The sequence below is a fragment of the Lissotriton vulgaris genome, chromosome 2_2 (assembly GCF_964263255.1).
Source record: "Lissotriton vulgaris chromosome 2_2, aLisVul1.2, whole genome shotgun sequence".
Taxonomy (NCBI): domain Eukaryota; kingdom Metazoa; phylum Chordata; class Amphibia; order Caudata; family Salamandridae; genus Lissotriton; species Lissotriton vulgaris.
In genome coordinates, this window is record NC_141688.1 from 108,293,643 (window position 1) to 108,310,181 (window position 16,539).

General features: G+C 45.2%; 1 protein-coding gene across 1 annotated transcript in view; it reads left to right on the forward strand.

The window, feature by feature from the left end:
* Positions 1 to 16,539, forward strand: part of LOC147729104 (uncharacterized) — a 366,822-nt gene that overhangs the window by 238,702 nt on the left and 111,581 nt on the right. The window contains exon 4 of the mRNA XM_086959794.1: positions 10,476 to 10,910. Within this exon, the coding sequence (XP_086815920.1) occupies positions 10,476 to 10,910 (435 nt within the window). The remainder of the gene's footprint in view (positions 1 to 10,475; positions 10,911 to 16,539) is intronic.

Consider the following 16,539-nt stretch of genomic DNA (forward strand, 5'->3'; position numbering starts at 1 on the left):
GGGCACCACACCTTTTGCTGAATGTTAGCACCCGTAGTTATACTGTTGTGTGTGTTTGAAGTTAGGGGTGGTTTAGGGGGTTTCACTTTGAACCCCAGATGTCTCCCCTAAATTGTAGGCCTTTCTACCATGGGGCCATGGAATGCAGATCGTAATCTTTAATCCGGACCTAGAAGTTAAGTGTCAAATCCTCTATCTCCATTCTATCCAAGGCGGCCCTCAAATGGTAGACATCTGCCTCACTCTTTGGATGCCCATGGTTTGTGACTCTCGCTTGGGGATGCACAGATGTGACCCCCTTACCCCTGGCATCCTCTAGAGCCAGGCACCATGGCACACAAGACTCTTGGAGCATAGAAATGCACATATTCCATAAATGGTCTATCTAAGCGAATTATGCCACAACCTCATTTACAAATGGAAAGGGTTTGGTATGGCAAATCCATTGATAATAAACATCATGAGTCTGCTCCACTGCAAAACACTAGTGCAGCCCGAAGTAATGTCAACCACTTCCCCATGTTAACCATTGGGAAGAGCAGGCCTCATAGGTAGTGAAAACACACACAGGTATTAATCACTACTTGGGCCCCGGTGTGCGTTGAGCATTGGCAGGTTGGACACAGTCCCCAGCACCAAGGGCGCAAGTGCTTCCACCCGAGTCTGCACAGCAGACTTGACCTGTGTTTAACTAATACGTGTTTCAGTGCGCATTCACTAGTCTGCAATGGCAAGCAGTACATGTAGCCACAGGCACAATAGGTTCTGGTGCACACATACAGCAGCCTGCAATGGCAATTAGCTCATGGTTTTAATCATGATAGATGCATGTGCGCACCACCGACCTGCAATGGCAGAGCAACCCTGTGCTCAGAATATCAAATCAGCGCCACTTCCCAACATGGGTGGGAAGGGCATATGCACTTTCATGCATTTATGACTGTGAGAAGTTGGCCTGATATATGATGCTCATTAGTTCTAGTGATCACCTTGTATCAGTCCAAACAACCCTTATGGTGATTGGTTGTAAGTCAACCTTATAGACCAGCTATCCTAGTAGCGTGGACAAAAGCAGTCTTTAGGCTAAACTCTTTATGGCATGTGAAGCCAGCTGTTTTACCACATATAACCTTTGAATACCAAATGAAAAGGACACCACACAGGTAGTTATGAAAATAAACAGTTATTTATTAACTAACAACACCTCTGAACTCTTTATGAGATCAGAGGGCTAAGCACATGACAATACTCAAAAGGAAATACGAGTTCGCACAATATTTACAAGTGCGCCCTAGGGGCACGGCAAATCATATACTCAAAACAATGGAATGCGAGGAAGAAAAGTACTGTAAGGAGATCCAGAGGCTGGAGGATCGCTGGGACTACGCTACGAACTAGGTAAGTAAGGAACAGGAGGCCCACGGGACTCACGTGCAGAGTGGAAACTCTCACGCGGGATGCGTACCAACGTCTATGGATCGTACAGTTTAGAAAGTTACGGATTCCGGACGAACCCGGCTGGATGGAGGGAAAACAACAGTGGACCTGAACACTAGGATAGTGTACACAGACTTCAGCACCTAGGAGCTTTAGTTACCTAACCCACAGGCTGCGGGTGCATTGGGCTGAAGTTGCGTCGGGTTTGCTGCGTTGATCCCGGTGATGCCTGAAACAAGGAGTTGCTGGCAGGCAGCCAGATGGAGGAGTCCGGTGGTTCCAAGGTTGGAACTAGGAAGAAGAAGTCCTGAAAGGGAAGGGGACAGAGTCTCGGTAACTAGCCAGTGACGGTGCTGGAACCAGGAGGGAACCAGATGCTGTCGCCGCAGTCAGGTGAAGGAAGGGTCACTTCTCTCTGCAGCTGTGTGGACCAGGAGCTGTTCTTCACGACCAGGCTGGAGGCACGAGCTGTCCCACGTAGTCTGCTGCTGTTGGCGGTGTCGGATCGTCGATCTTGACAGTAGGCCTTGGCAAATGCAAGCCACGCGGTGGAGCAGAGATGGCGTCTGGTGCGGACCAGGAGGGTTCGGGGTGCTTCTCGTTCACAGGGAAGCAACGGCCAGTCTGAGGGACCAGACTAGCAGTGTCGGATTCTTCGGGTCGTCGTCTCAGAGGTCACAGGCCAGCCGGTGAGTGACCAGACAACAGGAAGAGCAGCAACCAGGCAAAAGGGCCCCATGCAGATCTCGTGGATGCTGGGGGGCTGGTCTTTGGTGCAGGAGCTGCGTCGGTGGGGGGCTTCTCAAACCCCAGTGCACTCACTCGAGGATCAGTCGGAGGTCGTGCTAAAAGCGCTGTGCAGGTTTTCACAAGATGGCCGATCCACGTTGCTCGTCGCACCCACGGGTCCCAACTGTGCTGTGGATGTGGGTAGAGGTCAGAGAGGTCTGGAGGTCCGGGTCTTGTCGAGCTGGGTCGTCGGATTCCGGGATGGAAGGACTTGCAGCAAACTGCACAGGAGCTTGATGGTGCCTGCGAAGCAGGATGGTCACTCCCTGACCATAGGGGAGATTCTTCAGTCTTCTGGAATCAGGAGGTCGAAGGTCAAGAGTTTCTTCGTGGAAGTTGTCAAGATTAATCTGATTTGGGATGGGACCAGCTCCTACCTTTATTCAACTAAAGGGGGCTGAACTACGACTAGGTCCCTCCTCTGGGTGGGACCAGGAAGGGGGGTGGTTACACCCCCTTTCCTTTGTCCGGTCTGTCGCCAGCTCTGGGGCTGGAGTGCCCCAGGAACTGGTTCTGACCGGTGTATGGACAGGGCACCTTGTGTGCCCCAGGCATGTCTCATTCCTTTGAGCCCTGTCCTACCTAATACACAAAATCCTGTCTGGGGTGGTGCTAGCACCTCCCAAGGCAGGAAACCCTTTGTCCAAGCCTCCCTCGCTGGAAGGACTCCCAGCAGCAGGAGGTCAGACTTGTGTCTGTGGTGGCAGCATCCATTTTGTGATGCTGAGGCTCGAGTTAACTTTAACCGGGATTCACAGTTACCTACATGTCGTGTCCCTCTAGAAGGGTGGAATGCTAACCCCGTCGCCAGAATTGGCGAGGGGTTAGTATTCCAATTCGTATGACACCTTACTCGACATGTTTTGATAATGCTATGCCAAAGTTAGCATTTGACCGCGAGGTACATAATGCACTTAAGTGTATATGGTATAGCGTTATCATGGAACAGCTATTAGGACTTGGTTACGCAAGCTGCAAACGGGCTCAGCTCATGCCAGAGCACCATCTCACATAATTCCAAGCACTCTGCCTTCAGGATTGTTAAGGCCTGCCATAGGAGTGACTGATAGGAATATATGTGTCTATTTTAGGGTTAGATATAGAGATACTATATCTAAAGCAAAGGGTGATTACACCACCTTGCCCCAGCTGTCGTGCAGCCAGTTGTGTCAGATTTGGATGGCCAGCCAGGGGTGGCATAATACATGCTTCAGCCCCTGGTAGGCCCTGGGTACACCTATGCCCTGTGTACCTATAGTACACTGTACAGGGACTGATAAGGTGGCCCAGTACCAATTGGTAAATGTACCTAAGGTACATGGAATCCATTTTACAGAGAGAGCAGTGGGCCTGGGGTCCTGAATAGCAGGGCCCCAGGTCAACTAAGTCGAAAAACCAGCAAAACACCAGGCAAAATGTTGGGGGCAACTATAGTCAGATATCCACCTTCCTACAATGACTAGCTTAGCACATGGACCTACCAAGGCCCTAGCACCATGGGCATAGGGCTGCCATGGCAGGCTTGCCCCGTATGTTAGAACACCGGGGAAGCAGGTATGCTTTCACCAATCCGCAACGGCAGGCTGGGCGCCCCTCGGTAGCAGATGCAGACACTAGATCCTGAAGAAATCTGTTGCATTTTTTTCTTTTTCGCTTCACTCTTTTTCTCCTACATTTCTGATCCGAGAGTTTTTCTGTGTTTAGTGCATTCTTGGGGAGATCACCCTCATTGGTCTTTAAACCTCCTCCGGCCCTATACTAGTGTATGCACACTTTGTACAGTGTCTCTATATACCTTACAAAGGATTAATCTATCTGATTTTTAGGTCTCGCCTAGGCAGCGCGCATGTGCTGTCTCTCCGAGACATCTAGTAATCTATATGCATGGTGTAACTCCGCCTATTGCTGGGTAATTTCTCACTGCTTGCCATTTGTTAACTTTTGCATTTTATCTGTTAGCAGGATTATTATTGGCTCTTCAGCCGATACGTAACTTCCGTTCATTCCGGAAGCAGCACCGCCTAACTTCAGTCTCCTTACACTTACACAAATAGTGTGCATTAACATGCGCATGCAACCTTACATTATACGCGTGCGCCAAAATGCGCAAATGCTTGTCTTCTTTGCATACATCTAATTGAATTTGCATATGTTCCCATAAGTCTTGCTGTCGGAGCCAGACAGCCCCTTGAAATGTGCACGCGCACAGGGGCTCGGGGACTTCTGATTCGTTGTCGTCCACGTGCAGCCGGCACTCCAGGTGTTCGCCACACTTTCAGTAGAAGGAGTTGACGATGTCCAGGTCACAGATCTGCCCTTCCACATTGCCACACTCAGGGCAGCAGCCACACTGTTCTAACTCCGACCCAGCCAGGCACCCGATGGATGTGGGGCAAAGTTCCCGGGCGCATTCTCCACAGCTGCCCCCTGCCCGCAGTAGCCTTAGCCAGCCCGTGTGCTAGAAGGCGGGGATGCCCTCAGAGTCGTGCAGGATGATTACCACTGCTTTTAGGAGGTGCAGTTAAGTGGTGAGTTTGGCCCACTGTGAATGGTAAAATGAACCTGCACCGCAACGTCTGCAAACTCCGGAGTGCGGCATGAAGCACCCCTCCTTCTCGCCTCCTGTCTCACTCCACGTTTTACCTCGGCCTCCTGTCTCTCTCCACCTTGAACCTTCATTTCCGCCTCTGCGCCTTGTTTTATTCCCCCACCTCCCCCGAGTTGCACTGTTTCTTTACTTTTCAATTTACTTTCCCGGGAAGCATGAGGCATTGTATCCCTTCTTACTCCCCCTTCCTAAGCATGGTGGGGGCTTCAGAGGCTTCGGAGAGGTAAAAGGGGGGGCTGCGTGCCTTTCTTATTTTCTACATGAGCCTGCTTCCATGTAGCTCCCACACCCGCCCCATCAATGCAATGTTACCTCACTGCGTGTTAGTGTTGGTTTGTGTCTTAATACAATACAGTCCTGCTCCGTTCCCTGGACCCTGCTCCACCCCACATCAAAACGGTAATGCTTACCCACCAACCATCTTTCTTTGCCTTCTTATCTAGTCCTGCCGGACGCCGAACCCACCGCCCATGCCATCAGTCACATTTACCTTCTATCATTAATCCCCAAGAAAAAAAAATACCAGTAAAATAAAGGGAGCTTCAGTTATTCCACATTCTGCAGGAATTAACTTGTAGCTGCATTTACTTGTGAAGTAATATGATGGTATTATTCCAGTGTTTATGGGTGCAAAGTTACCAAACCGCCAGCACCTTCACCTTCTAAAGAGGGGCTTACTAGGAAAGAAGAAATGGAATGCTCTTATGCAGTCCCTTCCCTAATTAGCATTTTTCTAACTTTCGCAGGATTGTCTACCCTAGTTTTGAAGTAAAGATGGACAGTTAAATAAAATGCAATCGAACCATAACGGGGTCATTGAAGTCCTTGTAGTAAAGTGTGAAACCACAGTACACCGCATGCCTTACCACATTATTTCTATTTTGGGAATGTTTGACGCAGCTTCTGATTCTGGTTTCCCTGCTATTATGAAAACAAGCATTTGCAATGCAATAGGTCTCGCATTTACGCGAGTTTAAGCTATTGGCATTGTAAATGACAATGCCTTTTATTTATGTTTTAAAAAACAAAATATAAATAAAAGGCATAGTCATTAACAATGCCAATAGCTCAAACTTGCGTAAATGCGAGACCTATTGCATTGCAAATGCTTGTTGAATGAGTTATCATTCTTTTTTTTGACAATCTTTTGTTGTGGAGTTGCCAGCCAGCGTAGAAGTCTTTCAGTTGAGTTAGTTTCTCTCTTTTCCCTGTTAAAGTGTCTTTGGCTTCTGGGGGTTCCGGTGTTCTTTCTTCTATGTCCCTGAGAACCTGTCCCCTAATGATTGATGACCTTTATGGCTTACCACTCCACCAGCTCAGTTAAATCAGTGCCCCCACTTACTTTCAATCAGGTCTATATATCCTCTTCTATGGTTCTTCTAAATACCTAATCATCTAGGGCTTCTACATGCGGGCCTCATTTATGAGGTTTTGCCATAGGGAGGCGCAGCAGGCCTTCTTGCTGCGAGTCCCTACGGCAAAAGAAAATGGCAGGAATGAACTGCATCTATAAGATATGGTGCATTACTGTCCTTTTCCCCTGTGCCGGCGCACAATGGGCTGCCGTGCGCCAACGCAGGCACCTTTGCACCATGGTGTAAGGGTGCCTGCGTAGCTGGGATGATCATTTTTGTACAGGAAGGGAAACCTTTCTGTTCAAAAATAATCACAAGAGGCTTTTTCCTATGTATGCTGCAGCACACGTTGAAAAAAGGAAAAATGAGGAGAAACAAAGATATTTCTCCTCATTGTGCCTCCCTTACGCCTCCCCTGGGGAGGAGTAAGCTTTTGGCGCTGCCTCAGATTTACGATTTCTCGTAAATCTGGGGCAGTGTCAAAAGGCCATTGATGTTGCTGGGAATGCCCCCAGCCGCACCCATTGCACCCCCCTTTAACGCAGAACACTGTGTTAAGGGACTGATATTTATCAGGTAGAATTAAGCCAAAAAAAGTGGCTTAGAGCTGCCTGATAAATATCAGGCAGGCTTCTGCGCCACGGAACGTCACAAAAAGTGATGTTCGGGAGGCGCAAGGAGTCTCATAAATGATGCCCTTAATCTCCATGCCAGAATCACTATCTAAGTTCTGCCCCATTGCAATGGTATAGTCAGTGTGTTGTGGTCACAGTAGGTTTAAGTTATGTGCTCTGTGTTTGTCACCACTGCATGCTCTTGGTGGGAAGATAAGCATTTATCTACTCGCAAGTGGAAGTCTAGTTTAATGTCCAGGAGTTCTTGTTCGTGAAAGTGCAATTCCGCTCCGCTGGTAATCATTTTCTTAACAAGAAAGCTATATGCATTGAGCGGAGTCACCATTCCTCTGGGAAAGCACTCCCCCTACTGCAAATTGAGCAACATCTGTTTCAATAAAAAAGGCAAAGCTGGAACTGGGTGACACAACAATGCTACTGAGGTGAATTTGTCTTTTAACAATTGAAATTCTCCTTCGGTTTCTGGGAACCATTCAAAAAGGACCCCCATCTAAATAATCGAGTGGTGGGACTGACTATATCGAAAAAGTGTGTTATAAATCTGCGGTAAAAATGAGCAACCGCCAGAAAACTCTGTCTCTCCCAAATGTTTGTTGGAGAAGGCCAGCTAAAGATTGCTTTAACCTTTTTCTTCTCAATTTGTATGCCCTTTGGTGTTATATGGAATCCCAGGAATTTTTTACGAGGTTGACAAATAGCTGCATTTCATGCAGTTTCTGCACAACCACACAGGCATCGATGAATTCTCTCAGAACATCATTAATTAGGACCTAAAATGCAAAAGGAGTATTACAGTGACCGAAAGGCATGATGCTGCATTCGTATAAAACATACTCGGTGAGGAATGCTGTCTTCCCACCTCTCACCCTTCCAACTTCTGATCAGGTGGTATACCCCACAAAAATCCAGCTTAGTGTAGGTGGTGAATTGTTGGATGTGATCTAATAAAACAAGGATCAAGGGGAGAGAATGCCATTTTTTATGGTAACATTATTTAAAGCCCTGTAGTCAATTCAGGACCTTAACTTACCACTTTTTAGAGACATAAAAAAGTGGTGGGTACAATGGAGAGATGGAATGTTTAATAAGCCCTATGACAAGAGTTCATCTAACTATTCTTTCAAGTTTCTAGTTTTGGACTCAGTAGGAGCATATATGCATCTACATGGGAGAGTGGCACCTAGAACATTGATCCTACAGTCAATGCTCCTATGCAAAGGCAATGAGGAAGCTATAACAAGTATAACATAAAAAGAGGACAGAGAGAGAAAGTGGATTCGTGCTCCCTATACAGATTTATTTAAACATATGGAATCCACAATAGGTGTGAGGGTGATCCCTACAGTGGTGGGGAGCACACAGTGTTTTTTAAATACCCCTCACACACCAAAAGGACCCTTGGTGTCATGCTTTATCATTGGGGTCTTCGCACCCCTCTACGGGATGCAACGTGCTGCTAACCTACGATTACGCAGAGCACTTTTTATTGGCTATGTGTGGTGCATGTGGGGTAATGTAAGTGTTGGTGAGTGGTGGAGTTTTAAGTGGATAAAGTGAAGTTTAAAAAGTACCTGGCACGTGGGGTATGACAAACAACTTTAATGTACCCCAGTGCTGGTACTATTAAAAGGGTGATAGGTGAGGTAATTTGTATTTTAATGTACGTTACCTCTTGTGTGTGTCAATATGTTTCAGAGCGGAGCTCCTTCTTCAGGACGGGGTACACAAATCCCCACCTTACTCTTGTTTGTTAAACAGTCTGGTAATTACAGAAAAGTGGAAATAAGATTATAAAAGGTTAGTATGTGCATAAATTTCTTTGTTAAGATTTCTGCAATTAAGAACTTGCTGCCAAAGTTTGGTTTGCACCATGAGCCTCCGAACGTTGGGGGTCTGTAGTGCTAATTAGCACCTGTTACGAGGGATTTCCTGTGTCCGACTATCCCACAAAGCGGCTCCGAGGTGCAAACCAAACTTTGGCAGCAAGTTCTTAATTGCAGAAATCTTAACAAAGAAATGTAGGCACATACTAGCCTTTTATAATCTTATTTTCACTTTTCTGTAATTACCAGACTGTTTAACAAACAAGAGTAAGGTGGGGATTTGTGTACCCCGTCCTGAAGAAGGAGCTCCGCTCTGAAACATATTGATGCAGACACCTTTTATGAACATATTGGCCCTCCTCTTTGCAATGGCCTTGGTGTACAGCACCGTAAGGTGATAAATCCCTTTAATGTATTTCTCAGTATTAGCTTCCAGTCCTCTCTTCCTATGTTAGGTTTAACTTTGTCAATGGCATAAAACTGAAATCCATTGAGCGTTCCGTCGTGGGTTCCCAAGAAATATCCTGCTGTTGCATATTTTACAACTTTATTAGAAATAGCCCAAGGGTCTTCCACTAAGTGAATTCATCGCTGTGCTTGTTTTCTGTAGGGAGAGTCTATAACACACTCCAAGCGGTGCAATTTAAAAAACAATTTTTATAGAACTAGGAAGCACACCTTAATGATTTTTAGTGCAGACTGAGTCACATTCTTCAGAATGAACTCTCACCCAAACAAGCATTGAAAATGTAATAGGTCTCGCTTTTGATTAAGTAAAGCCATTTGCTTTGCTAATGGTCTTGTATAGCAAAGCAAATGGCTTTAACTTAATGAAAGGCGATACCTATTGCATTTTCATTGCTTGCTTTTCAAACCCATTACCTAGGCAGGATCGGTGTGTCCTTGCATCATAGTGCTACTATTACTTGTTTCACCATACAGAGAGCTACGGCCATTAGTTTACCTTCAGAGCAGCTTAGGAGCTGGAGAGAGGTTCCTTTGTTAGGAAGGCAGAGAGTATATATTTCTGTATCAAATATATATCCTATGTGAATATGTCATCTAGGAACCCCTTCCAATATGTGGTCATCCTCGGGGTGTGCCATAGCTCGTGCTGCAGGGTGCCCGACGCCCCCGCCTGCACTAGCAGAGTTCCATTGTATTGCAGTCCCATGAGTGCACCTTTTCCGGAATACAGTTTCAGTTACAGACTATTTTCTTAAGGAGCACCTTACATTGTGGGTACGGGGTTGATAGTCTAACCCTACACTGGGTATCTCTCCGTTCTTTGTGTATGGAGGACCACTCCATTTCTTTTCCCCATCGTTTATGTCCGGGGCATTTGTCAGTCGCGTGTGCCTGGAGGAGCATTTGGTATATTTGAGAAAGTAGGCGAAGACGAGCAGCCCTCATTAGCAAAGGGCGTGATGACCTAATGGGTGCAACACGCGCTGGGTTGAACCACATTTGGGCTGTCCCGATAAAGAACAATGATTAAATGTGCCAACTCACCTCAAAGTATGAAAATAAATGACACCCCTTCGCTGGGTCATGGCATTACGTGGAATATAAAATGCCACGAATATCAGAGGCACCTAATACATAGTTTAAATCAGTTCAGAAGACATTATGATGCTTTTTATGGAGAAAATGTGATTCGCATTGAGTGACAGGTTCATGTAACTATTTAAATAGGCATGATGTGTTAATTTAGAAATGAAGTAAGATATCCTGTAAGTGAAGCCTTTACCTTATTTCAGTGCATGTGCTCTCTGAGCCATCTTTTCTTTGAAACATATTCCAATGTGATTTCTGTTCTATTTTATAGCACAAAGAACACACGAAGCACAAACAGAGCCAACCCAGGACAGTTCGGACAAAATTACGAAGCCAGAAAGGACAAACATCACCCTTTCCTGTCCTTTTACCACTGATGGTTCACCTTTTATTTTGTACTGGATCAGAGCTGCAGAACACGCCCAATACCTTTATTCGGTTGCGGGTGGAGACCATGAACCCCGATTTAATGAACACTGCTGTGTCCATGAAGAGGAGAACCCTAGAATATATAACCACAGTGATAAACACATTTCTGCAAAGATCCAGAAACATAACATTGAAATCAGAAATGCTACCTCCTCGGATAGTGGGCACTACCTCTGCATTGGAGCCCGCCTGACACAACAGACCTACCAGTGGGAAATTGTGAGAACTATTTCACTTCTTGTGGAGAAAAAGAATGGCACGAAAGGCGACCATGAAGGTGAGTTGGTGTTGCAAGTTTTATTGAGAAAGCGGAGTTCATGACTATTTCTCTTTATAGTAAACACTATATCAGAAATGACTCCGGTGCCAAATTTACTACAACAGATCATTGTTGTTAAAAGAGATTGAAACATTTTGGGGTGACCTTAATCTATCTAGTATAACAACTGATCAGCAAGTCAAATAAACCAACTCACTAAAAAACGTAGCTCAAACCTGCAGTAATGTAAATCCTCAATAATACATTTCCAGGAGAAGATCGGCTCCCATGTGTCTTTTCTAGAATGTTCTGGTAGTCTCATAAAACTTCTTCCTGGGGCTATGGATCACTGTTATCATAGTACCACTTTGTGGAGTCAGTCTGCCAATTGGTGTCTTTTTTTAAAAACATTGATAAATGCATTCGTTTTCGTCTATGTGATTAATATTCATTTTTTTGTTGTTGTGAGATTTAGCTGGGCGATGAGTTGTGCAACATAAGTTACTAAAACTCCATAAAAGTGTTATGACTATGTTTATTGAGCTAGCCAATATATTGTGCAGTAACTGATGGTAATATAATACGGGAAAATTAGGTAAATGGCCAAGAACGAAGGAAAAAAAAACATTTAGTGGCCAAGCACGTTAGATATGTGTACAATACTCTAGCAAGCTCATGAACTACATTTGCAAAGAGCTGTGAAATGCCCTCACCCCACCTCAAGAACAGGACTGGAAAAAATAGTAAAGAATATAACACATACAATATTCCATACAATTAATGTAAGTGTCTGTGCAAGTTCATGTTGTGGGTGGCTGTTTATAACGCAGCAGGTTCGGAAGCTCTAGAGTAGAGGATAAAAGGAAGTGCAAATATCTCCCAGTGCCTGTCATTGGGGCAGGGCACACAGCTGTCAGAATACACTGAGCAGGTTAAACTTTAGAAAGCCTTCGCCCTCTGCCTCTAATACCTGGCCTATTGGAGAATAGCACTCTTGAATGACTGAAACATTGATTCAGTGTATTGTTTTCTTTCACTGATTAATATTGTGCATGTTACTGATTCATCTGTTCTCCAGTTGATTTTCTCTTGATTTTTCTTAATTGTGTTCACCATTCCTTGATTGGAATTGCATCAATAACGTGGACATTTTGGTAATGTATATATGATATTGACCAAATTTGAATATTGTGCAAATGTACATATGAAATGTACATATGAAATGTTTTGCTTCATGTTTTATGTAGTAGTGTTATAATTTTGTACTGTTGAGTTTTTGAATAACGGTGTATATATGGGATGTCTTTTTTGTCAAACTATTTTTTGTTTGAAAATCAATAATTCATAAGGTATAAATAAAAATACCATACAAATCCTCAATCAATAGGTGATTTGTTTCTCTAATTAAGGAGACGTTGCAAAGTATTTGTACGGACAGCACTGCGTTTTTTCTAAGATTTACATATGGTCCAGCTGCCCGTACGTCCCAGGACCTAACTCCCTGTTTACAACACTCTAATACCTGGCGGGCACCCAGAAACGTTTCCTGATCTGGAAAGCATTACCGGCTCATATCCAGCACCCCTGAATGAGAAGCCTTTTTTCTTGGCAGTCAATTCAGTTGCCCGACACACAGATGTTGGAAACGCGGGCTCACTAGTAGATATTAGGTCTAATTTTGTAACACAAAACATTTACCACTACAGAACCACATCACCATCATACAATCATGTGATCATCACAGATTGAGAAGTATAAATAACTCAATGTTTTTATAATTTACTGCATGGCTGTGTACTCTGTCCATTTCACATGTATTTGAACATAAAGAATGTTTCTTCTCATTCACCCTCTTAAACTTAAGAAAAACCTAGATCTCAGTGCACTGCTGACAGGGGGTTTCAATACACCATCCCTGTCAGGATGAAGCCTGGAAGTTCGCAGACTAGAGATCTGGCGGCATTGGGAGCAAGGCTTGATGCACAAACTACAGAGGCGTGGAGCGCAAGTGCGTACTAAAACGAGAGACAGAGAAGACGCACTTACCAGCTCTGAAATGTCAGTCATTAGCTGTAAATGAGTGGAGTGAAAGGAATCCAATTCTCTATGGCTTTATTAAAAGGCAGCATGCATATCCGTGATGCTTGTAAAGTCCCTTGCTATTGTTTTATTGGCACGCTTCGATCATTAGTGAATAAACTAAAACAATGACAGCACCGGGAGTGGTTGCTGACAAGGAGCATTGACATTGTGAACGAAAACTTCATATGTTAGAGGCGAACGTTTCTAAGTGTTGCAAGAGATTGTGTATTTTGATGTGGCAAGTGGGATCCAAATATCTCTGTTTTTGCTGCACGGCTAATCTAGACGAAAGCATGCCCATGCCTTTCCATGAATAGTGTGCTAAAAAAGTTTAAATAAAAGACCGGCGAAAGCACGATTTAAATGCGTGCAGTCTGTGCAGCTAAAAACCTTAAAAAAATAGTTCCAGAAAAGCAGATGGAAACAGTACTTCAGCAATCGGTAAACTGATAAGAGAAGCACATGCGGAACAGTATGCTACAGCCAATAGAAACAGAGGAAAAGTTATTGGCAACCACAGGAGCCAATGTTAAGCAAGGAAAGAAAGGGGGTAGGATGTAAGCCCCTATTAACCCCTTCACTGTGGCGGCTATTCCGCCGCAGTGGTAAGGGGGGAGGGCGGCTGAGCGGCGGGCGCATGCTGGTGGCGGAACCGCTCCGTCACCAGCGTCGGTTGCGCTGTGCTTATGACGGAGCGGTTTCGTCATGGTCCCGTCCGCTCAATAGAACGCCCAGCGCAGGGGCGGAATCCGCGCCGCGCAGGCGCGTCGGGCGGGCCATGTTGGAACCGCTTCGTCATCAGCACAGCGCCATCGTGGCTGATGACGGAGCGGTTCCGTCATCAGCAGGGGAGGGATTAAGATGTATATTAAACGTAATAGATTTCACAAGCACAGCGCAAGTGCTGTGCAGGCAAAGCCTAAAAACTGGCATTGAAACAGAACCCTATCAGGCCCTGTATTCATAACTTTAACTTTACAGGCAAAAACATTGATCAATTTCTGAACAATGATTGTACAAACCATTAAGGTAATCGTGGTCAGTGATGTAGTTTCTGTTTGAATTTCACATGTTTTACCTAATCTAGCATTCTGTAAGAGTGTTTGATTTTTTTCTGTGGGGTTTTTCAAGCAGCATATTACTATTGTATCATTATACTGTGGACAGAATCACGTTTAGGTTTCTTTGTGAGTTCAGGTTGTGGTTGGCATTGAAAAGGCAGAGCCAGTTTCTCAGCAAGGCTCGGTTCGAGGGGACAGAAAGGCCCACCCACTGTTGTTATGTTATGTTACATGCTCTTTTATAGCGCACGATTTACCCTGGGGCATCTCAGCGCTGGCTAGAAAAACAAACCTGGTGGCGGGGAGTCAGGCCAGCGGTTATTTTAAAACAGGAAGGTTTTTAGTTGTTTTCGAAAGGTGCACTAAGACGGAGTTTCCCGAAGGACCTTGGTCAATCTGTTCCAGTACATTGGCGCAAGGTACGAAAAGGCTTTACCCCCCAGTACGGCTCAGGCGTATACGAGGGATCTGTAGAAGTCCTAGTGAACCTTATCTCAGATTTCTGCCTGGTACGTGTTTTACCAGTTTCTTTCATAGATAGTAAGGGCCTCTACCATTTAAAGCATTGTAAGCAAGGCAGCATATTTTAAAAAAGGATCTCTTCCTTACTGGAAGCCAATGCAGTTCTTTTAGCTAGGTTTCGGAGGGGGAGCCAGCTGGCATGTTTAAGATCATTCTGGCAGCTGTATTCTGAAAAACCTGTAATTTATTTAGCAGGGTCTCACCCACTTCCGCCAGCAAATCATTGCCAAAGTCCAAGCGACGGATCACCATTGCTTGAACCAAGGTTCTGCGGTGATTAGTAGGCATGTATGGGAGGATTTTACGAAGTAGTCGTAGGTTATAATAGCAGGAGCTCGTCGTGGCTGCTATGTGATCCTTCATCATTAGCGATTAGTCCAATTTTAATCCAAGATTTTTGACACTTTGTTTAGGAACAGGGGCTATACCCAACTGTGAAGGCCACCATTCGTTAGACCAGACCGCCGAAGCTTTGCTCAGTAGCATGACTTCCGTTTTTCCAGGGTTCAGCTGGTGCCAATTCTCAGTCATCCAGTTGGAAATTGCCAATATGCCCATGGAGAAACGTACTTTGTAATCTTCTGGATTAGGACCGATGGTGAACAAAAGCTGGGTGTCATCAGCGTAGGAAATTGTTTCGAAACCCAGATGTTCTACAACTTTTGCCAAAGGAGCCATATATATGTTAAAAAGGGTTGGGCTCAGGCAAGAGCCCTGAGGTACACCCTTGTCCAGAGGCATTGTTCCTGATTGATATGGACGCAGGATGACTGTTTGGGTTCTGTCAGTCATAACGTTCTGTAGCCATTTCAGGGCTACTCCTTGAATGCCACAGGAGGCTAGCCTCTCCGGGAGCTTTGTGTGTGAGATGGTATCGAAAGCCGCAGAGAGGTCTAGTAGGATCAAGATAGCTGATCCACCTGCATCGGTTGTCAGCCTAAGGGAGTCCGTCACGGCCAATATGGCTGTCTCCGTGCTGAAACCCGGGCGAAAGCCCGATTGTGAAGGGTCCAAGATTAGATCGGTTTCAGAGACAACTGCTTAGTTGCCTGTTGATAATACTTTCAAGCAATTTGGCCAGTAATTGGAGCAGGGAAATTGGGCGGTAGTTACCAAGGTCTTGAGGGTTTGCAGAGGGCTTTTTCAGTATTGGGCGTACAAACGCTTCCTTCCAAATTGTAGGTATAGTACCTGATTGTATAGACTAATTGAACATTTTTTGGGTGGCTGGAGCACAGCTGGTGGCTAGTAGGGCCATGATTTTGGGAGGGCAGGGGTCTTTGGGTGAGCCTGATTTGGCATTGGACAGTGCCTTAGATACCTCTTCCAGCGAGGTTGGTTTACCCCCCAGTACGGCTCAGGCGTATACGAGGGATCTGTAGAAGTCCTAGTGAACCTGATCTTAGATTTCTGCCTTGTACGTGTTTTACCAGTTTCTTTCGTAGATAGTAAGGACCACTACCATTTAAAGCATTTTAAGTAAGGCAGCATATTTAAAAAAAGGATCTCTTCCTTACTGGCAGCCAATGCAGTTCTTTTAGCAAGGGTTCGGAGGGGGAGCCAGCTGGCATGTTTAAGATCATTCTGGCAGCTGTATTCTGAATAACCTGTAATTTATTTAGCAGGGTCTCACCCACTTCCACCAGCAAGGCATTGCCATAGTCCAAGCGACTGACCACCATTGCTTGAACCAAGGTTCTGCGGTGATTAGTAGGCATGTATGGGGGGATTTTACGAAGTAGTCGTAGGCAATAATAGCAAGAGCTCGTCGTGGCTGCTATGTGATCCTTCATCATTAGCGATTGCTCCAATTTTAATCCAAGATTTTTGACACTTTGGTTAGGAACAGGGGCTATACCCAACTGTGAAGGCCACCATTTGTAAGACCAGACCGCCGAAGCTTTGCTCAGTAGCATGACTTCCGTTTTTCCAGGGTTCAGCTGGAGCCAATTCTCAGTCATCCAGTAGGAAATTGACAATAT